The sequence below is a fragment of the Passer domesticus genome, chromosome 6, assembly GCF_036417665.1.
Source record: "Passer domesticus isolate bPasDom1 chromosome 6, bPasDom1.hap1, whole genome shotgun sequence".
NCBI classification, from domain to species: Eukaryota; Metazoa; Chordata; class Aves; order Passeriformes; family Passeridae; genus Passer; species Passer domesticus.
This window is the reverse complement of record NC_087479.1, coordinates 62034020-62060278: the sequence shown is the minus strand read 5'-3', so window position 1 is coordinate 62060278 and position 26259 is coordinate 62034020. Positions and strand designations below refer to the sequence as shown.

General features: G+C 40.8%; 1 protein-coding gene across 12 annotated transcripts in view; it reads left to right on the top strand.

Annotated features, from left to right (window-relative positions):
- The window catches only part of NAV2 (neuron navigator 2), a 385274-nt gene that overhangs the window by 326948 nt on the left and 32067 nt on the right, over window positions 1-26259 (top strand). For 8 of the 12 annotated variants that reach the window (XM_064426226.1, XM_064426225.1, XM_064426222.1 and 5 more), the window contains 8 exons: window positions 7887-8025; window positions 13162-13453; window positions 14374-15076; window positions 18330-18797; window positions 20022-20087; window positions 21288-21332; window positions 23655-23815; window positions 25970-26158. In XM_064426226.1, coding sequence (XP_064282296.1) covers window positions 7887-8025; window positions 13162-13453; window positions 14374-15076; window positions 18330-18797; window positions 20022-20087; window positions 21288-21332; window positions 23655-23815; window positions 25970-26158 — 2063 coding nt within the window. The remainder of the gene's footprint in view (window positions 1-7886; window positions 8026-13161; window positions 13454-14373; window positions 15077-18329; window positions 18798-20021; window positions 20088-21287; window positions 21333-23654; window positions 23816-25969; window positions 26159-26259) is intronic. The other 4 variants (XM_064426220.1, XM_064426229.1, XM_064426224.1 and 1 more) reach the window with 2 other exon arrangements.

Here is a 26259-nt window from a genome sequence, read left to right as displayed (position 1 = left end):
AGGTTATAAGATCCCTTTCCTTTTTGTGGTTCCTTCCAAATAAGCCTAATTTTAAAGGCTCACATGAACCAGGAGTTACTGCTACTGTTTAGAATATTGCAGTCTGCTAGGACAAAAAACTGCTTTCAGTTTTTTGGTTGTAGTAGCTGACATCTTCCAGGCAGCAAAGAAAACATTTTACTTGATTGTGTGTCTGTCCTGTAAATCACTGGTGGGATAACAACTGTTGTTTTCCAGTGTTTGTCTTCCTGAGTGATAGTGCTGTGCCCTGTGATCAAATTAACACGTTTTTATTGCCAAGTTCAGCTTTTATTTTAAGGCATATTTCAGTAGGCTGTCATGCATTCAGAAAGACAATTTCTGTTGTTTTTCTCCTTTTTTCTGATGGGAAAACCATGTGCATTGTGTTTGTCTCCATGTGCAGGCAGCTGATGCTGCTGTGAGACAGGAGCAGTTCTCAGGTGTGAAATCAGTTGTGCTGTGCACAGGTTTTGGCCTTGATCAATTTATGTAGAAGCTTTGCAGTGTCTTCTAAGTAGGGAAAAGCAGAATTGCTTTGAGTCTTTGTGCATATATGTCTTGTCTTCAGTTTGTGCCTGTGTGTTTCTTGCTTGGGGTTACAGTCTGCAGACCTGAAAGATTTGGTGTCAGTGGTGGAGTTACAGTGTTAGGATGGCTTAGAAGAAGATGGGAAGGAGAGGAGCCGTATTCTACCTGCCAGCTGCAGCTTTGGCTCTGGGGTGTTCAGTATCCACCTCTTCCTGGCTGAGGATGTCCAGTGGTCCCACCTGGCGACTTGTTCTGGGGCTGTGGGTGGCTGAGTGACCCTGATCAGGAGGCAGATGGCCATGGGGCAGGTGGGCTCAGCCCCTTGAGTCTTTCAAAAATACACTCAGCAGCAGGGAATTTAAATGCATCTTGCACAGCTTTGTTTCCATACTGCCCTTCATTCCTTTCCTAACATGTTTTTGTTACATCATTCCTGTAAGAATTTAGCTAATCTATTCTTTTTCTTCTCGGTGTTTAACTCTGTTTTTATTGTGTTTTGGAGCTTTTGCCAGGTACCAGTGAGCTGCTGAGCTCTCACCAGCTCAGCCCAGTGTTGGAGGAGCTTGAGGCAGGTGTCAGTAACTGTCACTGTGTTCGGTGGATGCTTCCCCCTTCTTTAAGTTTTAAATTGTGTCTTTGTACTAGGAGGTGATGTGATCCAGAGTATCTGCTTTTGGGAGAGAAGTAAGTAAGTAGTAAGAAAGAAGTACTGGTAAGTGAGGCAGGGTAAGAAACTTGCACAATCAAGTCTTCAGTTTTCACAGTTCTCTATCCCCTGGGCAGGCCACATTCTCTCCCTGCCTGGAGTGAGGAGGTGTTTGGGCTGGGACCTTGCTGAGAGGGAGTTGGAGGCATATTGCAGTGGTGACCTACACCCAGATCTTTGCTAGGGGCCTCCTCCCCATTCCCTCATCCTTTCATCCTGTGGGGGACTGCAGGGAGCTGGGGCAGTCCATTCCTGAATCCACAGTGGTCTGGGCTTGACCTCTGGATTTGTTCAGTCCATTGCTGTCACATGGACACTTTACAGGGTTTTATTTTCTGGAAGGCACCGAGGTTTTGTATATAAACAAGGATTTGTGACTTTGATTGGACTTTTCTCAGCACTTCTTACTGTCATGGAAACAAAGGCAGAACAAACAAAGCACATTTTTTTAACATGATGACTGAGATTTAACACTGACCTTATTGTGATATGAAGTCCCTGATTTTGTTTCCAGCATTCTCTGTAGTCGTTTTAATGACACAGACATGACCAGGGATGAGCATCACTCCCATGGTTTCCAAAGCAGGGAGGTGAAAGTGCAGCTGGCCAAGGGCTGCTCTGTGCACCCAGTGTGGAGCTGGTCTGTAAACAGCTGTATAAACAAGTAAGTCTTCAAACAGAAGAGTAGCTGGGAAAAATATGGTTTATAGGTTGTGAGTGCAAGAAAAAGGGGCTGGCAGCTGGTTGTAGTGTTGTACACTAAATTTTACAGACTTAGCTGGGAGTTCCTCCAGCACCTGGGTCACATGTCGTGCCTTGCTTTTCTCCCCTTCCCCGAGGCTGTGGAGGTACTGGAGGAACCCTGGCTCTGAACAATGGCCAAAAAAACAAGTTCCACCAGTCAGGCATTTTGCAACTGAATACAGTAGTGCTGGGTGACCCCAGACAGCCATGGGCTGAAGGGGCACGGAGCTAAGGTGTAGGTGAAGAAGGGACCTTTGGAATTTCAGCTTCAGAGCAGGATGTGACAAGTTTTGGTGGAAAGTCAAATCAGTTCATGAAAATTTAGGGTATTCTAACTCCTTGAGATCAGGTGGATTTTTAGGAGGTCCTTTGTGTGTGTGCATGCTCAGCTGTGTTCAAGTTTGTCAATGGCTTGGTCAAATTCCTGGTTAGATTTTAAGGGACAAAATAAAATCCAGTGTTATTTTTATAAGGTTATTAGCACTGATATAAGAAGATTGAATGAAAAGAGCATTTACAGTTTTTTAGCTTCTCCAGATCTTTTCTTACCCAAATTTTTCAACACTGAATAATTTTGTTCTGTAAGTTATTCCCTTTACAAATAGGTATTTGAAATGTAAATCCTGAAACCTTATCTTGGACGAATTCTAAACAGAGCTTGACAGAGAGCTGCAGTTCAGCTTGCTGGCAGTAACCCCAATAGTTACTAAACATGAAAATGTCTGAGTAGCTCTCAGCACACTTCCAGCACTTCAACTCTGCACAAAAAAAAAGTCTTTTAAAGTATTAGATTCTGCTCCAGAAAGAACAACTGGAACGGCTCTGTATTCTTTTTTCCTGGTTTACTTTTCTACGTCTGACTTTACTAAGTGTTTCAAGGTAACAGTCCTGTCCCTGGGCTCCTCTTTTGTAAGAAACAAAGTGGTTTATGTTAAAATACCTATAGTGAGATGTAAGAAGAGAGTAACTGGAGACATGGGGGAGGTGGTTGATTAATAGCAGTGTACAACACATTAATTAAATTAACTTCTCTTGAGATAGATTTCCATCCATTCTTTTGCAAATGGTATGTTTCAGTTTCAGTACAGTTTGAAAGGAAAACTGTGCAAGGGTCTGTGTGTGCTTTCTGGGTTTCTGGCCCAGTTCTCACTACTGTAGGAAATCCCAGGAGAAAACAGTGGAAGCTGTGGTATTTACTTTCTCATGTTATAGCACATTTAATTATTCCTTTTTGATCTTTGAAGATGCTATGAAGTTTCAATAATTTTGTACCTTGATTTTGTCGTTGTTGTTCACCTATCAACTCATAAATAGTTAAATTTTTAAATAGAAGAGGATAATTGCCATGTTTCCACTTGAAATATTGTAAAGCCCCAAGGCCCCTTCTTGGACAAATGTATTTTTCAGCAGCTCATTGTAATTTTGGTTTTGAGTGAAGATCCAACAAAATTTAAATCCACACCCATCTGTAGAGAAAGGTGCATTTTCAGCCTTCAACAATAGCTTTATTTAGAAGGATTTTTCCCTCCTTTGCAAAGGGGGAAGATTTCTGCAGTGAGAGGGGCTGTCCTGAGGATCACAGAATGACTTTTCATGCTGCCCGAGTTGACAGAGGAGAGCCAGTTCTGTGGATGATGATTATGCAAGATGGAAAAGTGCTGATAGACTGTGGAAGAATACAAGTCTGAGCCTAACAGATTTGGAAACCTGTTTGAAAAAGCAGCTTTGAGCAGTTGATCTGGTGCTGCACGTGGGCGATGAATAGTAGCAGTGCTGCATTAGGGTGAGCAGAATGAAGTGGGGAGGCAGAGGAAGATGCTTGGGGTGCTTGGTTTCATGGAGAGCAGGAGGCAGCATTGTGAGAGTTTTTAAGTGGTGGCAGGGATGGGTTCCAAGTAGGTGGTTGTATAATTTTCATATTAATACACTTCTAAGATTTTTTTTTGTAATTTGCAATTTTCAGTAATCAAAGTAAAGTTTCAGGTGATTGATCAAATAAAGGAAAACCCAAACATTTCAACTTCAGGTTATGGTTGAGTAGACTTTTGCTGACATCAGATATTATTAATTGCACCAGCTAAATTACAAAGATGTTATCTGGGCTCTGGGAGCCAAGAACACCGTAATTAGGGCTGTTAGATGCCCCATTCTGCTTCCTCACTTTTGACTTTAACCATCAAGGCACTGGATCCAGGTAAAAATGAACTAATTTATGTGAAGGGCTTGGGGTGGTTTCAAGAGCATCATGAAACAAATGCCTCAGTTTGTGACTGGTCCTGTCCCCTGGAGGAGCCACAGCCTTAACCAGAATGTGTGGGTTCATTGTATTACTTTGTAGCTGTATATGTTGAGTGCTCATAAAGTGGCTTGCATTGGCATTTAGTTTGAAGAGTTTAGTGCATTCTACCAGCCCTTTCTAGTGCTGTTTCAAAGGGCTGCATCAATAATTTGTTTGTGTAGGTGTACAAAATTATTTTCAGTTTCCTAAGGTGTTTTCATGTTTTATTACATGCTGTTGTTTTTTCTAGCTAGAGACTGAGCTGAAGTGATATTTATTAAATAAAGGTAAAGCTATCTGGTTTTAGACAGATATGTGGATCCTACCTTGTCAGAACAGATTGGACACTAGTGTCACCAGCATGCCCACGAGAGCTGTGGTGCTTAGCTTGTGGCACCCAAAATCTGTCCAGACATCTATCTTCAGACCTCAGAACAGCTAATATTTTTAAATTTAGTGACAGATTAGTAAGCTTGAACATACATCGTTTCCACCAGAACATAAAGAACCTAAAGCTCAGGTTACACAGGAGGGGAAGCCACAACCATCAATGTATTCAGGTGCATGTTTCTACCTTTGTCCTCAGGCACATGTCCCAGTTCAAAAGGGCACTCAAATATTTTCATAATGCTTTAGATTGCCCAACTGAAGGCAACAGGACTGGCTGATGCCAGAAAAACTACTTATGCTTAACATTAAACACATTCTTTAGATGCTGATTAACTGGGAGCTATGGTAGTTTAAGAATTGTGAGTGCTCAAAAATAAAATGTTTCAATTCCTATACATTGAAGATGGGACTAGGAGTCACACAGAGGAAAATTATCGTATTTAATTTTTTTTTCTGCCCACTGCCATATCTCCATAAGAAGGAAATTAAACTATTAAACACATAAGGCATTGGCATTGAGGATACTATTACTGTTATGATTGTTATTATACGTTCAGAAAGAGAAAATAAGTTTGTTGCTACACAAAACATTGGAAAACGAGGCATATTTTTTATTCAGTGATTTTTTTAACTATTTTGGTACCTTATTTGTAGACTTACCTAGGAATTGTAAATGCTCTATGTGGTAGGTTTGGAAAGAGAAATAAATATCAGTTGTTTATCAGTTTATCAGTTGTCAGTTACTTATCAGGACCTGTTTTCAGAACTGAAATTTAGAAGTAATATGGCTTCCAGTATTTTGCCTTCTGATATGTAATTACCTACTCTAAGTAAAAAAGTATTCAAAGAAGTCTTTCAATCCTTTTCTAGATTTTCAATTCCCCCCTAACATTTCTTGGCATGGGCAGCACATTTTTCATGCAGTTATACTGGAAAAGATTTTTCAAAACAGCAGATAAAACTGGAGTGTCAAATCCGTCTGCCTGGCTTTCTCAAATTCAGGAGGTCTCACATTGTGAATTTTATTTTAACATGGATTTCTGTTTTGTGTTGCACCTTTTATCCAGGTGAAGGCAAATCTGGGAAAAAATTATCTCTTTCCTTTGAACTGTAGCATCACCAACACTGTAGACTGCAGGAATCCTTTCCAGTCACAACAGCTGGAGTGTCTGCAGGTTTATCAAATAGCCTTTGGAAAATCTTCTTGGAAATCCTGTAACTGGGACACTCCTGAGAGTCAGTCAGGACTGGCTGGAGTGAATTCTCAAGAGCTGGAGAAAAGATGAAGATGTGACCCCAAGGCTCCATCAAAGAGGGCCTGTGGCAGGGGCCAGCAGTGTGTCCTGGTGTGTTCCTGTCCCTCCCCATCCCTATTCCAGCAGAGCAGTGTGACTGAGCACCCCAAACTTTCTTTCCTGGCTTGCCGGAGCTGTTGGTCTGAGCCTCCCCGCTGGTTTTCCCCCAGGGATATGGGAGAAGGGGCACAACTGACTGTGCTGACACCTTCATTGGGAACAGAGCAGTCAGCAAGGAGCAGCTGCCAGCTATAACCCTTCCTGTGACATGCAGAGGAGGATGTCCCGCTGGCCACACTACATTTGTGGTTCAGCAAATTGTGCTGCTCTTCAAGCTGTGCTCAGTTCCCTAAAAGGCCTTGTACAGGTGTGGGTGAACATAGTACTCCCAAGTAAGAAAAAGCAATTAAAATTATTAAAGCAACATTAAAAGTCATGCAGGAAGGTGTTTTGTAGTGCTAAGTGGGAAAAAATGAATGCTTTCCATTTCAAAGCTGACAAAGTTTATGTAGAAAGGCTATAGTAATCCAGTGGTGAAGCTATGAATAAAGTTCAAGCAAACAGAGATAGGTTGCCTTTCTTTACACAGTTTTCTTAACACAGGTTAAGATAGTTCAGGTTTAAATGCATATGTTAACTGCTCAGGATATTGGTTTATGAATATAGCTTTCACTGCCCAGCCAGACACCTCTGTGCAATCTCTTTGTTACAAGTTTGTAAAGCAAACAGAAATGCAACAGGGAGGAGAGTCTGGAGCTCTCAAAATCTGAAGCTGAGGTTATAAATAGCTAGAGAGCTGCCAGGTGGTGAGTTCTTAGCCTTTTGCAAATGACCTATTATATATATATGTTTACATTTCCAGATTTCCAGCAATAGTTATCCAGTGGACTGAAATTATATATCCAGTGGACAGAGCTCCTTCCAGGATAATATTTCAGTCCCAGCTTCATTGTTCTGGGAGATGGAGCACTTGTAAGCCAGTATATAAATCTCTTCCTTTAGCAGTTTACTTTTACAGGCATTTTACAGGCATTACAGTTGGAGCATCTGGCTCCATTTTTAGATCATTTTGATTCTTTCTGTTCTAATACTCAAATTGATTCATGCAAGGTCTTTTTTTGTTTGGTTGGTTGTTTTTTTGTTTTGTTGGTGCTTTGTTTGTCCTAAACTTCCAGTGACACATTTCTAATTTACTGGAGAATGTTGAAGCTATCACATACTGGAAGAAGGTAGTCCTGAGTACTTGCTCTTCTTGAAAAGGGCAGTGCAGCTCAGGAGGGTTATTTGTCATCTGAAGGACTGAACTTTTAGTTACTAAAGTTATTTGAGGCTGGTGATACTGTTGATGGTAGATTCAGGTTGTTGCCCAGGTCTGTGGAACACCCAGGTACAAAAGGTTGCTTCAGGGTGAATTGTTTTTCCTTGCATTTAAGTTCCACCTCTGTGTTCCAGCTTAGCAAGTTAGTGCTGCGCCTACTTGGAGATCACGTGATCATAGAATGATATGGGGTGGAAGAGACCTTAAAGATCATCTTGTTCCATCCCCTTGCCATGGGCCGGGACACCTTCCACTATCCCAGGTCACTCAGAGCCCCTTCCAGCCTGGCCTTGGACACTTTCCAGGGACGTGGCAGCCACAGCTTCTCTGGGCAGCCTGTACCAGGGCCTCACCAGCCCCACAGGAAAAAATCCCCTGCTAATACCACTTCATGCCACTACTTTCCCCTGCTCTGGGTCTGCAGGCACATATTTCAGCTGAGTCAGGAAGAGCTGTGTCACTGGTGCACTTGGCTTGGTGATGGCATGCACTGGCCTTTCTTGCAACCACAAGTGGGCTAAGGGTGGTAGAAATAATACTCTTCCTTTTGAATGATGTCTTGTCTTTTTACCTTTGTTTTCTCCCTATGTTGTGCTTTTTCTCCAGCTGGGATGACAGCAGCTCTGTCAGCAGTGGGATCAGTGACACCATAGATAATCTCAGTACTGATGACATTAACACCAGCTCCTCTATCAGCTCCTATGCCAATACACCTGCCTCCTCCCGCAAGAACTTAGATGCACAGGTAAGAGCTTTGGTTTATTCAACTAACATTGATATTTGTTACTTTCTGTGTGCAGGAGGGGTGTAATTGTTTTAGGTTGCTGAACTTGAAGACACAGCCAGCCTTCAGTATGGACAGTACCAATAATAACCACCTTGTCATCCATGGCATTTGCAAATATTTCCTCTGTGGGTGGAACCCAAGGCATCTCTGCCGTGGTGATGTCACAGCAATTGGGTCTTGTCTTCCTAGAGGCACTGCTACACAGAAAGCAGATATAAATGGGATCTTATGTAGAGATTTTTTAGGTCTGAAATGCTATGAAGTTTTTCTCTTAAATAATAGAATACAATAAAGTAAACATCAAAGTTCAAAGGTTGTTTACACTTTTATCAGAAATGTAAGCATGTTATGCAAGTGAAATTGATTTTATTAAATTTCTAGAGCTGTGTGTTATTGAAGGTTTTCTGTGTTTGCCAGCATTTTGTCGGAGGATAAACTTTGCCTCCATCAGCAGGATACATGTGTATTTTGTGCTCAGACACCACACATCCGAAGAGGGTGGAACAAATGAAGGCATCTAAAAGTTTTTCATTGGTCAAACAAATTGCATAATGCAAAGATTTGCATTAATACAAACTGCTTTTTTTTTTGCCTTTTTTTTTTTTTTTTTTGCCAATTCTGTAAGTTTTTGTTTGGGAAAGTGCAGGACTAAAAAGTCCAGCTTTGTTCTAGTCCTGCTGGAGGGACTCGGGTGCTGTGTGCTGCAGCCACTGGCATGTGGTGATCTGGCAGTGCTGCAGGTAGAGGAGAAGGATGTCGGTATGACCTAATCCTCTGTTTTTTCCCTCTTTTAGTCTTCTCCAGTCCTTTTCATGAGTGAGTCCTAAATCTGTTTTTGACATCAGTTTTGATGGAGATGTGTGGTGGCTGTGAAGTATTGCTGTCTCCAGAGCTGTGGTGCAAGCACAGAGTAGTCTTTGTTCCCTTGCCATGCAGTGCATATTTGAGCCTACACAAAGGGTTTCCAGGTAGCCTCTGTTTGCCTATCAGTGACTGCACAGGCACTTGGAATTGCTAATACAAGTCACATCCAAGCTGAGAGGAGTTAAGGTCTATCAAGCATGTTTTTCAGTACCTGACAGAGAGTAAGATGGGCAACTAGAAGTATTTTTTGACAATTGTTACTGTCTCAGCATTGTAATACTGTTGGGGGAGGGGGGGGAAGGAAGACTTAGGGAGATGTGACTAAACATTAACCTAAGGAAAAAAAATAGAAACTCATGTGACTTCTATCTTCTGATGGATCAGATTCTTGGAAACACCTCTGAGAGATCAAAATCTGTGTTGACAAACTCCTCTTCCTCCTCCACAACTATTACAGTATCCAAGAGGGTGCAGACAGACACCAGAAGAAAAGCAGCTGGAGCTTGTTCAGGCAGTTGAGTGTAATTACTGGCAGAGGAAGCTGGGAGCCAAGAATGTACAAGTGGTGTTTGCAGTTTTTTGGTGTGGTGTGTCTCTCACCTGCTTCTCTCCTCAGTTTTCATGAATGACAGTCCTTATTCCAGGTATTCTGTTATCTGCAAATTATTGCCCATAAAATAGTTCATTTTCAGTGGAACAAACTACCTGAATCTTGTCAGCCAAGGGAAAGAAAAGAGCTTGGAGTGCTAAAATGTGTGGCTTGCAGGGTTAATTTTTTTTGCTGCCAATTGTAGACCTCAGAGCTCATGATGCAGTGAATGCTGCAGAGACACCTTGTCTGTCTTTCCTGAAGGACTCTGTGATGGCCAGTGCCCAGGTTTGCCTTCCCCAGGGTGGTGAGCCACAAAGGACTTGCACGCATTTGCAGAGGGATATGGACTTTTCTTCTGAGAGTGTCCCTTGCTTTGGTTGTCCTAAACAGCAGGTGCTTTTGAGCTGCTGTGATTCTGTCACATCTCTTGAGAGGGTACAGAAGTTGGATTTCAGATAATTAAGGGAGGGAGCTTGAAACTAATACATGTGCAGCTGGGAGTCCAGGCAAATAATGCAGCAACATCAAAGGGAGAGAGTCTGAACATGTCAGTATCTGCTGATAAAATCAGTAACTCAGGCAGAATCATCTCTGCAAAGAAAGGCATAGTTGCAGTAGGAAAAAATCTCTGTTGAGAAGCTGATTTTCAGGGCTGATGACTACCCCATACTCCAGAAGCTGCAGTTTGTCCATCTTTGAGAAACAGGACTTAAATATGATATTAACTCTGTCTTCAGAGACATTCATAGCTGCATCCTCTTTTTATAGCAATGCAGTGAAGATTTTTGGAAGTTGTTTCTGAACAAGCTAGTGATGGGAACCAGAATTTGCCTTGCCACATTCCCATGTCCTGCTGTGATTATGCCAAGTACTAAACCACTTAATGTAGTTACAGGAGTTTTGGCACCCTAGTATTTTTTCTTTTTACTGCACAGAATTAGGTAAATTACCTTTATCACAGTACTACATATAGTATGCGACTATATGCGACTTTAAAGTCGCATTATATGCATACTTTTAGGAGAAATTAAGACCTGGTGGGCATTTGAAAATAACTTATTTAACTGAAATAAAATGGGAGAAAGAGACCAAGTAACAAATTCAATCATGTGATGGTAAAAAAATCAGAAGATAGAAAGGTTCCTTTAAATAGAAAACTGCGGCATCTCTAAGCAGTTAAGACATCTTCTCAGGAAAAATGGGTTTGATCTGTTCACAACTTCAGATTTACAAAACTTTATGAGTGAGTTGAGAAATCCTGGTGGTTTGCTCCTAGCTCAGGCTGTGCTGTCAGCTCATGCTCGCTGTGTCTTGCCATGACCTCCAGCCAAGAGTATTTCCACTTTCATCCTTCTGGGCAGGTGGAGTTTCAGCTGCAATCCCCAAGCCAGGTTTCAGTGTGTTTTGGTTTGGATTCCTTAATCATGTTTCTGTGCTGTTCTCAGTGTTTACCATTAAACAGAAACATCTCTGGCCAGAGGGTTTCAAAGGTGGAGATGCAACATTTCAAAGGCTGCAGAAAAGCTTTGGCCATGGGTGTAGTAGTAGAATAAAAGGCAGGAGAGCAAAGGTAGGGGACTTCTTGCAGTGCTGTTCTCTCTGTGGAGACTGTACTAACTTACAGATATGGGGAGAGGAAATAGAAGGTACAGGAATATTTCCTAGTCAACCAAAACTAGAATAAGGCCTTTGCTAGTAGGTAGGTGTATTTGTTGTTCTTGAACACTAATAATGCATACACACAATTCCAGACAAGGAGCTTGGAACAAGATGTTGAAGTGACCACATGAGGAATGGCGTCTTTGAGGTCACTTTGTTGGTTGATTATTTGGTACTTCTTGCCTGTGCTCTCTTCCAAGATTTGTGAATGTAGAAGCTGTTTGCATGAAATAGTGATTTTGGAGAGGCTCAGGACATAGGAACAGTCACACTGTGAATTCATGACACGCCTACTGATGGTCAGAAATAGAAGAGTGACCCACCAGCCCCAAACCTGGCAGGCACAGGAAAAGAAGGGAGTTAGAAAGCAGAGATCCATTCAAGCCTACACTAGGTTGCTCTCTTTGAATGGAGAGGTAGGGAAAAAACATTTGCGTAGCACGAGGAAAGTACAAGAATATAATATTACCTAAATCCATAATTCAAAATGCATGTTAGTCTAATGACTCAATATGTAGATAAACAACCCAAGCCCTGCTTCCAACTGAAGAAAGACCATTGTGATATGTGGTGTCAGCTTTCACATACTGATCGCTTAACTAGTTTTTCAGGCTTTAAAAAATAAGTAGTTACAGTAAAAAGCAGGGGAAATTCAACCACAGTTCCCCGGAATTCTTTAATATTAGTGGTGTGATCTGGTAGGTAAAGAAAAGTCATAAACTTAAAACAGTCTTTAGGAACTTAAAATCTGAAAAGCATGGTAAATAATCGTACAGCTTCTCCTGTGCTGTGTTTTTCTGATTATCCAAAAGGAATAAAGACTGTGAGCTTTATAATGCGTTGGGATATTTAAAATAATTTCCTTTTAAATAAATTATTCCTTTTGCCTACCTCACAGTTCTGAGCACATTCATCTTCTGCAGAGGCTGCAGGGCAGAAAGGTGGCATCAAACCTCACCAAAACCCATCAGCCAGTACTTTGGAACTGCAGTCAGGTGTTGAATTGTCAGTCTCTTTCATGGTACTGGGGTGGTTGGAGAACACTTCAGCCATGAATTTTTATCCTGATCAGAGTCAAATGTGTGGATATTTGTCATTTATGCCTGATCACAAAATGGTTGGTTATGGTGTTACCACATTCACCAAATTTAATCAACAGTATTTGACAGGAGTAGAATTCTGGAAGAGTAATCATTAGCAGTTGGAAATATTAATGCATGGGGAATGTATAAAATATACACATATCTGTATATAGGGTAATATATTTAATTTAAGCATTTCTGAGATTTTGGCAACAGTTTGCTAATGAGAAATTTTTCTATTTAATATTGAGCATAGCAAAATTCTCCATAAGAGACTGGTAACACAATCAATCTGTACAAAGAATAGGGGGAAAAAAGTCTGCAAGAGAAACTAATTTATGTATTGAAGTCAGTCTTGAGTATTGTTAGTTTTTCTTTAGTCCTTGGGTGTCCTTCTATTATGTTAGGTTAGAGTTAACAGCATTCCACATATTCAGATCTGTTCCAAAAGCTGCCTCCTCATTCTCTGGAGATCAGATTGCCAGACAAGAGATAAGAAAGCAGCAGGAACAAAGGAAGGCTGGCTGCACAGGTTTGAAATGCTTTTTTGGCATTGCGGTAAAAGGGTTTGTCAGAAATTTGAGATGGAGGATTATAAATGTCATGGAGCTGAATATGTCCTTTATAAAACAAGTAGGGGTTTCTTTCCCTTTCTTTATTCCAAGGACCATGGCTGTTGTGGTTTTTTTATTTTTCTTATAAAGCATATTAAAAAATTATGTCATTGCTGGGGTTTACTTCTTGCTGTGACAGTTCTTCATCAAAGGCATGGCATGTTTGTTGGTACTCAGAGATGACTGCTTAGCTGATGAATTAGGGTAATGGTTCTTACTTAGGAAGCTTCCTAAAAGAAGGGCTTGCTCTGAAAGTTGTCTTGCAATTCCTTATCTGTCCTAGACTGATGCAGAAAAGCATTCCCAGGTGGAGCGAAATTCCTTATGGTCCGGTGATGAAGTCAAGAAATCCGATGGGGGATCTGATAGCGGCATAAAAATGGAGCCAGGATCCAAATGGAGGCGGAATCCCTCTGATGTGTCAGATGAGTCTGATAAAAGCACTTCTGGTAGGAAGAACACTGTTATTTCCCAGACGGGCTCCTGGCGACGAGGCATGTCAGCTCAGGTTGGCATTACCACACCAAGGCCTAAACCTTCAACCACCTCAGGCACATTAAAGACACCTGGAACAGGTGAGAAAATGTGTAAGATATAAACAAGCCAAAAATGTGTTCGGTGTGAAAACAGTTTAAATACTTTGCCGAGGCAGAACCTGAACTTCAGGTAATCCTGTCTGTATTTTTAGGCATTGCTTTAACCTAAGCAGCATCTTGTATGTCCACATTTCTATTTCTGTCTGAAAATGTGTATTTCAAATTAGTACACCCTGCCAGTTGTTTTCATGAAAACTCTGGTCTTAAGCCAATTTATTTGGCACAGTAGTTCTGTGTGAAGAATAAATAACATAATTTTAGTTTTCAAAGTCACTATTAACCAAGAGCATACAATATATATGGTTGAGGAGATTTCCACCCCGCCCCCTTACTAAACAAGCATGTTTATTTATACTAAACATGACTTCTGGCTTTTCTTGTACGTGTATTAATGATTTTAGCACTTGTAGATGTGTGAAAGAAAATGGATTGAATTTGCATAATCAAGCAGTATAATTTAATACCTCTCTTTTTATTAGGTCTTGTACACAACTGTATATAAAAAAGTTAGAGTTATATACTGTTTTGAACAATACGAATGCTTTAACAATGCCTTTTAGTGAAATTATACTATCAGCCTAACACTTGTAATGTGTAATGATGGAAATTATCAATCTGTCATAGCTACAGAGGGAAACTTTTTTTTCTTATCTGTCACTATTATGTGAGGCTGTTCTGCTTTGCATATTCTCAAAGACAAAGGCACCACATACTTTCTTTGGCAAGTCTGCATGTGTAACTCACTAGAGTGGCATGTAAGTTCAGTGCAGACTAGATCATAACTTTGAACCGCACTCCAATGGCTAACACGCTTTTGCTTTTCATGCTGCTTTGAGTTTCATCATTTGCTTGATGTTTTCAAGTCATTAAATATTAGAATTCTTTTTCTATTTTTGTAGGGAAAACTGATGACGCCAAGGTATCAGAAAAGGGTAGACTATCTCCTAAAGCTGGACATGTTAAACGTTCCCCATCAGATGCAGGACGCAGCAGTGGTGATGAATCCAAAAAGCTTCCCACAAGTAACTCTAGGACAACTGCTGCTAATGCTAATACATTTGGATTTAAGAAACAGAGCGGGTCAGCCGTAGGCATGACCATAATCACTGCCAGTGGGGCAGCTCTCACCAGTAGATCGGCTACCTTGGGAAAGATCCCCAAGTCATCTGGACTCATGGGTAGGACCACTGGTCGGAAGACTAGTGTTGATGGCTCCCAGAACCAGGATGATGGCTACTTAGCACTTAGTGCACGAACTAATCTTCAGTACCGTAGCTTACCCCGGCCCAGTAAATCCAGTAGCAGAAGTGGAGCTGGGAATAGATCTAGCACAAGTAGCATAGACTCCAACATAAGCAGCAAGTCAGCTGGGTTGCCTGTCCCTAAAATCAGAGAGCCTGCCAAGGTAATTCTTGGAAGCTCTCTGCCAGGATTAGTCAATCAGACTGATAAAGAGAAAGGGATTTCGTCTGACAACGAAAGCGTGGCTTCATGTAATTCTGTTAAAGTGAACCCTGCATCACAGCCTGCTGCTAGCGGAGCTCAGAGTACCCACCAGCAAGGAGTCAAGTACCCCGATGTGGCCTCTCCCACTCTGCGCAGGTAGGCAACAAATTCCTGGGTTGTGCAGTGGTGTTAGTGGGAGCTGAATGAGCAGGACTCTGCCAGCCAGGCCTGGCTGGCTTTGGTGCAGCACTTTCTATTTAGTCTCCTGCTTCAAGGTCATGGTATTTACATTTAATTTCACATAAACGGCTTGACCAGTGTTGTGGATACTTAGGACATCATGCGACAGCAGCAGAAGTCTAACATTCAGGAAAAAACCAAACCTATCTGGCTTTGGCAATTACAATTGAGTCTCCTTGTTGCAGAAATCATACTTGGAGGCTTTTATCTGCGCAACAATCTCAGATATAAGAGTTTTCTTACCAGAAGGTTACTGAAGAGTCCCTGCACAGATGTATATGTAACAAACCTGGAAATATTCCAGTTGTGGATCGAATTGTAAACCAACTGGAGGGTTATCAGATTTTCATGATGACAGTGGCATTGACCTCCCAGGCTGAGATTCACCCAAAGCAAACTATTATAACTTGTGTGGATTAGCCCAGTATGTTGCAAGACTCAACATTTTAGCCTGTGAAGAAGAACCCTAAATAAAGTTACTGTCTAAGCTGGGTTAAATTTTCTTATTTTAATACTGTTTTTTGACAAAAATCCTGTCTTCTATTTCTCCCAAGAGTACCCCACACACTAACATTAACAAATAGTTGGTGAGGAGCTAATTTGTTGATGCAGTGTATATCAAAGCCTTGATATTGGTGAAAAGGTCTGTTAATATTATTTTTCAACTGAATTTGAGTAGCTTGTGTGTTTCAAGTTGCAGTGTTTTGCATTTCATTTTGTTGTGACACCCATAATACCCATAGTTATGCTCCATCATCCTGCTTCCAGTGATGTGAGAAAGCCACATTCCATCTGAAGCACCAGTGCAAGCATAATGGCTGTGATTGCAGCTTAGGCTGACGCTGTAAACTGTTTTTAGATGGTTGGTTTTATTTGAAGAGTCTGTGTGAGGATAATTGAAGATACTTTATTTTGTACCTGGTTAACAATAGATAAGCCATGTACTTTTAAACATGTAATTTTCATCAATGGTTACTTAAAAACTCCAGTAGGCCTTTCACTTCTATAGAATACACAGTGAGAAATGCAGATTTACAGTGTTTTCAGTGATTTCAGTGTGCTTCAGGCACATTGGTAGGAATGTGATTGGGAAATTTTTATTACTAAAAAGTTGCATTGCTGGCTGTGTAATTGAAAAGCTACGTTAGAAATACATGAAACTTCAAAGAGCAGACACTGAGGCTCAATTTAACTATTCCCTCATTTGATTTACAATTTCACACTTGAATTTTCACCAGCCTGTCAAAATTGTCATGTGTTGAAATGTGTCAGAGTTGAACTGGGCCTCGTCTGCTTGTTACTGATTTCTAGGATGACAGTAAAGAAGATTTTGAGCTTAATTTTCGTAGTGGAGTTGCAGACATTGTTTTTTGCATATTTCCTCTTGGCCCTGTAGGTTTTTTTGGTGTTAACACAGTGAATTGGAATCCATATCTTTTTAATGATAAAGACTTATCTATAAGTTTGCGAATATATGTAACTTCCATGTTGTCATAAATAGGGGGTAGCTTAGAAGCAGCTTATAAAACTGTTGTGTGGGTGTTTGGGGTTTTTTAAGCTCCGGGATGCTTTCTTTAAGAGTGGTTTCCCCAGTGAAGCTGAAGAGGTTGTATGCTCTGGCACAGGAATACCTCGGGGAATGCACTAAGCTGGTGTAGCTGCTGAGTGCCATGGAATCATGGAGTGATTGGGGTCAGAAGGGACCCTGAAGATCATTTTATTCCTATTCCTCTGCCATGGGCAGAGACACCTTCCACTGTCCCAGCTTGTTCAAAGCCCCACCCAGCCTGGCCTTGAACACTTCTAGGAACGGGGCAGCCACCACTTCTCTGGGCAGCCTGTGCCAGGGCCTCACCACCCTCACAGGGAAGAATTTCTTCCTTATGTCTGATCTAAACCTGCCCTCTCAGTTGGAAGTGTTGTCCGGGTGCCTTGGGGCAAGTGTGTAGCAGCAGCTGCCCAGCTCAGGTGTGTTTCATGCACTGTCCTGTCTCCTGGGCAAGGTATTTCATGGACACTGCTGCTGGGCAGCACTGGGCTTGCTCCAGGTGCTGCAGGTGCCCAGCTCTAATACAGCCTGTGTTTCTGGGATGTGATGGACAAAGTGACTTCGTGTCCATGTGTCCCACAACCTGGGCGTGCTCCAAAGCAGAGAAAGTTCTGCCTGGTGCATGCCCACCCATAAGTCTTCAGAAACACTTGCGTGTAAATGCTGTAGTCCTCTATTCTGAAAGGGTTCACCCACAGTACTCCACAGTGAATGACAAAAAAGCAAATCTCTACAGGTATGCATGAGGAAAACTAAGGTTCCAAAGGTAGTTACAGGTAGCCAAGAGGCAGAAACAAAAGCAAAAGTGTTTTGGGGTTGATGTTTGAAGCTGGAGTGGAAGATATGCTTCCTTCCTAATTTTGAAGATCAGTTTTGGAATGATGGATAATTTAGTCTCAAGGGTGTTTACTCCTGAGACACTTGGGCACTTCTGAGAAGTTTCCCATTGACTGTTTATGAGGGGACTGGGGTATTTTTTTCCTTGGCAGTGAGCTGCATCACAGGCAACAGTGATGCTGTGGTCAGCCTCCTCCATCCCCTCCCTCCCCGAGTTCTGGAGCTCGCCTAGTTTTTTACTAGCAATTCCAGGTGCCAAAAAGCAGGTAACGTCACATTCTCCACTAAAAAATACCATTTCCAGCCAGCTTGTTTAATGGAACAAAACAAGCCTATGTTTGGTATGAGTACATTGTTGCATCCCAGCAAAAGCTGCTTCTGTGCAGTCCATTTGGCGATTTGTGCAGAATTTACATTGTCAATAAGCTTCCAGTCTCTAGTATTCCATACATCAGACTGTTTCTCTGATGTCCTTTTTCCTTAAGGAACAGAAGAGGATATGGTTGTATCTTAGTTCTGTGAAGGTGTATTTTAGCTTTTTGGAAGTATTGGTTGATTATTCAAAGATGACACACCTGAGAAAGATTTGGAGCTGTTGTAATTGCGTCTGGGCTTTATTGAAAGGGACAATGAACACAAGGAGATTATAAATGTATAGTTACATATGTACAATCTAGGATCATGTACTCAGTTCTGGTTCTCTGAGGCTGAGATGAAAGAGAAGATATCCTTATGTTTACTGTTCCATTTTATGTATTTTTTGTGCTGTCTTCTTTTTTACAGACTTTTTGGTGGCAAGCCTAGTAAACAAGTTCCTATCACAACAGCTGAAAATATGAAAAACTCAGTAATCATCTCCAACCCTCATGCCACCATGAACCAGCAGGGTAACCTTGACTCCCCATCTGGCAGCGGTGTGCTGAGCAGCGGGGGCAGCAGTCCCCTCTATAGTAAAAACACAGATCTCAACCAGTCTCCACTGGCTTCCAGCCCCAGTTCTGCACACTCGGCTCCTTCAAACAGTTTGACATGGGGTACCAACGCCAGTAGTTCTTCTGCAATTAGCAAGGATGGCATTGGATACCAGTCTGTCAGCAGCCTACACACCAGCTGCGAATCCATAGACATCTCCCTGAGCAGTGGAGGTGGGCTGAGCCACAACTCCTCCAGTGGCTTGATTCCAGCCTCCAAGGATGATTCTCTGACTCCCTTTATCCGAACCAACAGTGTTAAGACTACATTGTCTGAAAGGTTAGTGGGTTTTTCTCTTGTTTCCATGTTTGTATCTCAAGTGGGAATGAAGTCCTGGCAGCAGTAGCTAATGCTGCAGATACTGATCAAATAATGCCTCTTACCAGACAGTGCAGATAACTCTAGGACTAGAACATACAGATAAGTTATTCCAGGAAAGGAGCCCAGTTCACAGAATCACAGAATCACAGAATCATGAGGTTGGAAGAGACCTCTAAGATCATCAAGTCCAACCTATGCCCTGACATCTCAACTAGACTATAGCACCAAGTGCCATGTCCAGTCTTTTTTTAAACACATCCAGAGATGGTGATTCCACCACCTCACTGGGAAGACAATTCCAGTGCTTTATTATTCTTTCAGTGAAAAATTTTTTCCTAATAGTTCAGAGCAGGAGGATGGGTTCAGAAGAGGTTTTTATTTTGCTGTCACAGCCAATGTGACAACTTTTTTTTTGCTACCAGATGGTACCTAATACTTGAATTTTGCATTCCAAATATCTGTTGTTAATTGCGGTGATAGTGGTATTTTTAAAAACCCTCCAATTTTGATTTCAAAAGTCAACCTTTTCATGTTAAACTTTTTGATTGTAGAATTTGATGACTTTCAAACTGGAGGTGATGCTGAAAAGACAAGTCCTCATCTCCATAGTCACTTGATCCCTTCTCATCCTCTCCCTGCTGTCTTGTCCTATCTCCAATTGCTCACTAAAATATTTCAGTACAAGCATTCATGTGTATGCTTAGTGAATCCTATTGGAAGCTGGATCCAAGTGAAAAACAATCAGCTGAATTTTATTTCAGACTGATCAGTTCCCCAGCTCTGTATATGAGATTCACTGGTACCTGTGTGGACACAGGGTGGGACCTGGGAGGAGGATGAGCATAAAGGAGGGAACAGGGCTTTTCTAGCATCAGAGCTGGATTGATGACACTGAGCTAACACTAGGGAGAACTCTGCAGTGGTCTCTGAGGAACCTCTTGTAGATGGCAGTAGAACCCTTCCAAGCGCTGGAAATCAGCTATGTCCTGATGTGTAGTGATGAGTTCAGGTAGCAAGACTTTTGTAGCTGCGTCTCAATGGAGAAAATTGCCCCTGAATGTAGTGCAGTTCTGACAGTTTGGAGTTATCTTTGTGTTTTATTATAATTCCTTTTTGTTCCCTCATCTTTCCATTCTAATACTCCTTCTCTTGTTTTCTGTCTTGTTGGACTGCTCTTTCTAGCCCTCTTTCTTCCCCTGCTGCTAGCCCCAAATTCTGCCGAAATACCTTGCCCAGGAGACAGGACAGGTAATGCTGTCTCAGGACAGGAGTATATGCTCAAGGCTGCAGGTTTCGTTGCCCATCTCAGTGAAGCAAATTGTTTTGTGCCAGACTGTGCTCAGTTGAGTGCTTGGCTGTGTTCATCATCCAGGTGTGAACTGACACAAAGACATGCCAGTGAGAGTCCCTGCAAACATCCATCTACCCACCCAAATCAATCTGGAGAGTGGCATACAGCACAGTTGGCATGTTTTTGGTGTTGCTCTCATTTCTGGGAATGTCCTTTGGTTTGCGAGGGTATTTTTAACCCACCCTTCATATCTTTGCCAAAGGCAATTTGAAAATCGTGCCCTTTTTTTTTTTTTTTTCCCCCAACGAATCTAAACTCTCACTAGCATTTCAGCATTCCTCTGGCATGCTGCTTTTCCCACTGCCTTTCTGGCCTGTCCTTTTTGTTGTGAAGTCCCTGTGTCATTCAGTGTCGTCAGTCTCTTACTGCAGCTTGGCTCATGAGTGTTTTCCAAATATTTAGGTACAGTCATCCTTGTACAAATGAATGTTAAAGTTAGGAAAAGATGACACAAATCTAAACATTTCAGCTCACTTTTGCATCAGTCCCATACTGTAACTTAGCTACAAGGATTGTCATTGAATTAATTTACTTAACCACAGGGGTATTTTTTTTCAAAACATATTAACAGGCTCTGCTCATCAATTGTAAAAACATAAACTGAAATAGTTGAGTTTTGGGCAACTGATCAGTCCATTTTACTTTGCTAATGGAACGTAGGCTAAGATTTGGAAATTTAAGCAGTCTGGGTTCAATACCTCTTTACAGTAATTAGGTGCGTTCCCTAGAGGCTGTCTACTGAAAGAAATGATGGGAAGGTGGTTTGGACTTGAATATTCCCATCAGGTTTTACCAATAGCCTGCTGAAAAGTGTATCTTTAAACACCCATTTGATGTTTAAAGAGCCATTTTTGTTCATTGTGGGTAGGAGAAAGAATGAAGTGAGGTTGTGAAGAGATGTGATTCATTGGCATGGTAGCAGCTGCATGTTTGTACAAACCCCACCTGGGTGAGGAGGTCTGTGCATGTTTCTGTAGGGAGGCCCCAGCACCTTTTCCTCTGAAAAGGTGATGCAGATGTTTGTATGTCCTTCGTCCTGATCTTATTCCTTCCCTTTTGTTCTTCTCTGAAGTTCTTTTCTTTTAACTTTTCTGCAGCGACCCACATCTTGATAGGAACACTTTGCCTAAGAAGGGACTCAGGTATTGGTGTTTCCACATGGTTTAACATCTTCTGTGGTGGCTTTGGAGTTTGATTTGTGTTTCTGTTGTGGCTGGTGGTGATGGTCGCACTTTGCAAGAGGTGGCAACAATACTCTTCCTCTTTTCTTCCTCTTTTCTTCCTCTTTTCTTCCTCTTTTCTTCCTCTTTTCTTCCTCTTTTCTTCCTCTTTTCTTCCTCTTTTCTTCCTCTTTTCTTCCTCTTTTCTTCCTCTTTTCTTCCTCTTTTCTTCCTCTTTTCTTCCTCTTTTCTTCCTCTTTTCTTCCTCTTTTCTTCCTCTTTTCTTCCTCTTTTCTTCCTCTTTTCTTCCAATCCTCAAAGAAGGCCATTGACAACTGTGCTTTTTTCATCCAGTGGCCTCACTGCTTGAGCAAGAATTGTGGCTTTTGCTGGCTTAATTGCTGGAAAGCATCTTGAGCCATCCCTGGGCTGGATTTAAAAACAATAATGTTGTTGTTTCGGTGGCTATTACGTGGAATGACCTGAAATAGATTTTAAACCTTGGGAACATTGGTGTTGTTATATAAATAGAAAAGATTTACAAGATCATGCCAAACCTTTCAGGATGAAATTTGACATATTAATTTTTTAAAAAATTGCATCATAATACCTTAATCTATAGTTTATAATCTATACCTTATTCTCTACTCTCATAGAAAATAGCAAAAAAAAATCATCAAATAAACTTCCAGCTGCTGTCTTCTAACATATTTTGTACATCTGTGAGGTAGTGATTTTTATAACATACTTTTTTCCATTGATAGAAGCAGTTCTAGCCAGAATTACTATTAGCTATGTTAATTAAGTGCTTTATGTGTTAGAGAATTTACAGGAGGTATCTCTGACAATTTAGGAAATTCACCTTCTAAATTGCTTAATGCAATGTCTGGGATCACTTCCTTGAAACTGCAGCTGTGATTTTTTCTGTGCTGTGCATCTTGTTCTTCAGAGCAGCCTTGTCCCATGAAGTTGAGTATTAAAAGCCTTTCTTAAAATGGCAATTTGTTTTAATGTTTCTATGGTCCTCAACTATGTCTCTAATAAAGACTCTAAGACCAAAACGTTTGAGTGCTGAAGAGGTAGGTATTAATGCTGACAATAAAAATAAATCTGTAGTGTGTTAAGGTAACATGACTATTTAAAGCCCCTTTCTAAATAAACTCATTTATAATGAAAGTTTAAGAGATGCAGGTTGTCAGGGACTGCTGATGAAGTGTTGAGACATAAGCAGAAGAATGAATGTATTTTCTAAAAGCAGATTGACATTTTAAATTATTGCAGTGTTCCCATTGATTTAAAATAGTCTCAATAAGTGATATCTTACTGTAGGGCATTTACTTGAAGGCAATCAAATTAATTAAATAGATAATATCAGCAAATAATAGGCTCTGAGTTTTTGGAAGAAGAGCTATTTATTCATAAATATTTGTCCAAAGGTGATGGCATAGCCCAAGGCAGACACTGAATTCCATCAGCAGATGAGTGTTTCCATGATGCTCTGGCTGTTGGTACCTGTACCCTATCACATAGCTCACATCACACCTGTCCTGACATATCTGTTCTTCACACAGAGACAAAATAAATGAAACTTAAGCTGAAGCCAGGGGTGTTTTGCCACTGGTGTTGGCATAGACCATGTTTCAGCTATTTTCAATGTCTTCAGAAAAGGCTAAACATAGTCTCCTCTGTGCTTCAATGCTGTTAGTTTTGAACTAAATGGGATACCCTCCACAGGCCTTATATGGATGTCTCTGGAATATGAAGTATTGGGTCACAGCTTGTTGAAAAAAATCCTGATAATGGCCTTGTTGACTTGAATTTTGTTATAATATCACTAAAAGTCAGCTAAAATTATTGATGTACCAAAATATTTAAATAGTGTTAGAATTTTGGCATAACCTAGGAGTAGGTTTTCCAAGTTACAGTTTTATTTTAAAACATATGATGTAGCACAACTACATTTTATCCTACAGTGCTACACAGCACAACTTCTACGTGTAAATTTTGGTTCACTCTGGTTTGGTTACACCTGATGCCATAGGAAAGAAGTTTGTGGTTTGGTTTTCCCCCCCCAAACAGAGGCAAAATGAATTAGGAACATGTTGGAAGAGCTTGGAGCAGCTCCTTAATTCAGAATTATATTTGGTTTAGATTATTTAATCCTTTAATTTCATATGAGGATTCTTCCTTTTTTCTTTCTCTCTCTCTCCCACCCCAAGCCTTGTGACATTTCATGGTTGGTTTTTTTTAACAAAAAAGTCAAATAAATATCCAAGTTCATCCAAAAACTATTTGTTTTTGCAGGTATACTCCATCCTCCCAGCTGCGTAGTCAAGAGGATGCAAAGGAATGGCTCCGGTCCCATTCAGCAGGAGGACTGCAGGATACTGCTGCCAATTCTCCATTTTCATCTGGATCCAGCATAACATCACCCTCTGGAACTAGATTTAACTTCTCGCAGCTTGGTGAATAATAATCTGTTTGAATAATCACAGCAATGTTTTGTGTGCCCTGAAAACAGCATGTTGCACAAGATAATTTTCTTTCAGCAGCTCCAAGGCCCACATTGAACCTGAGGAAGCAATCTCATCGAAATGAGTGTGACTAATTAGCATTATTATCTCATATGCCCAAAGGTGCCATTCTAGCAGTAACTTTGAAACTGCAAGAATGATTCTCTGGGAGTAATCAGATTAATATAAATTGTGAGCTTTATAAAATGTTCAGTAGAGCTGTCGGTTGATATCACCCATTGGGATGCTTAGAGGACAGAAGATGTTGCCTGCAGATTTTTCAACGTCTATAATTCTCTAAAATCCAAGCATTTTACTTACTGTGTATGCTAGCCTCATCAGTTTGTTACTTTGTCTTTTTCAAGTGGCTTGTTGAAAAATTGCAGAAAGCTCAATCAAGCAATATATAAAAGTCAGGGGAGTTTCAAGTCAGAAAAACTGTCATTCATTCACTTAACTTCTTTGATAAACACATTTTAAATTAAGGAAACAACAAATGCTGATTGGTAGGATCCATGAAGGATTTAGTTGACTGTATCAGCAGTTGAAATAACCTCATTTAAAGTGCTAGTGATGCTCATCTCTGTTGGGCTGGTTAAATATGACTTCGTTGCTTTGCAGTTTCTTCAGGTTTCTAAATTTCATCTTGAAGTGACATTTGGAAAGAAAATGCCTGTTTGTTTATGACTTTCAAAAGCCCCTCCATAATAATTTATATTATTATTTAAAATAAATATCTTGTTTATGATAACTTCTATATAATAACTAATTTATATATGATAATTGTGTGCAAAATAGTTAAGCTTGCACTTGTGAACTTCTTGTGCAAATTTGGAGCAGATTGCACAGTCACTTATTTCTAGTGTAGTTTTGAGTTGCAGTAATGACATTCTAGAGCCTTTACTTGAGTGTTCTGGAAAGAAACACATTCAATAAGTGGCTTTAAATAAACTGATACTTAGCAAAATTTCAGCTGAATATACACACAGCATGGCTACATTTCCAACAGCTAGCAAACTGTCAGGAAAGTTCATGAAATTAAAAAAAAATAACCAGAGTGTTGTCATAAGCCCAGAAACTTAACTTTTTATGCACAGTGTTGGAGAGTATTTGTATTAGCCTTAAAGTTCTTTGGCCACAAACTGCAATGAACACAAAAAAAAAAAAGCTTTCCTGTCTTCTTAAGATGGGAACTTAGAGATATTGGAGTCAAGAAAGGTCATTGGATTTAATTTAAGAGCAAATGGTGATATGAAAGTCAAGCACTTGTGAACTGAATTATCCTGTCTTCTGCAATAGTCTGTATCGTTTGATGGTCTATATAGAAACAGGCAATAGCAGCACACCAAGAGGAACCTACCCAGATGAACAATGATTTTGTTCTCTTTTTTTACCCACAACTGAACTAATTCTGAGTAAATAGCAGGCATAATTTTAACACAAAAGTGCTTTTGAGAAATGTGAGATTGCAGTACTTTTGTACTCTAAACACTGGCTGGAAGAATATTGGCTTTTAAGGCAAAATTAGTATTTTACAGTTCTCAGGACATCATAGTGGAAAGAAAATTCTGAACTGCACAGCTATGAGAAAACTAAAGCTCTTTATATTTGTGACTAAAATACATAGAAAAATGTCATTTTCTTAGAACTTTAAGGCTTTGAAGAAGATAAGTCTTGCTCTGTATAGACAAAATACTACAATTTTTGTGGAAGAACAGTTCCAAATTAAATGAGGAATTAATTATATAACTAATGAATTAATTCATTCATTAACTAAATAATGAATTAGTTAATGACGAGATAATTTTCTTTCATTCTCCTGTGCCTGGGAGGTGTTAGTGAGGTGACTGAGCTTGTTTATGGAATTACGGACACATGGACATTACGGACATACGGACAGTGTTTAAAATGACCTTATTTTACTAGAGTTTTCACATTCACTAGCCTAGTTTGCATACCCCTTACTTGAAAACCAGCGATGCCCGGAGAAGATGATATCAAACATTTTTGTCTTAAAGTGGAGGGGGAGGGAGGAACCTTTGCTGGTGGAGGATCGGAGAAGGGAGTGCTGGCGGTACTGAGGTGTGTTTGTTGCTGGCTTTGCAGCGAGCCCCACGAGCGCAGCGCAGATGAGCCTGTCCAACCCCAGCATGCTGCGCACGCACAGCCTGTCCAACGCCGACGGGCCCTACGACCCCTGCGGCGACACGCGCCTCCGCAACAGCTCCATGTCCCTGGACGAGAAGAGCCGCACCATGAGCCGCTCCGGCTCCTTCCGCGATGGCTTCGAGGAGGGTCAGTAAGGTCCTGTGGGGCTGGGCGTGCTCAAAGGTGCCGCTTTTTGGCTTCTTTTTCTGCCTCTGCCAAGGTCAGGATTGAAGCGCTAGAGACAGTGT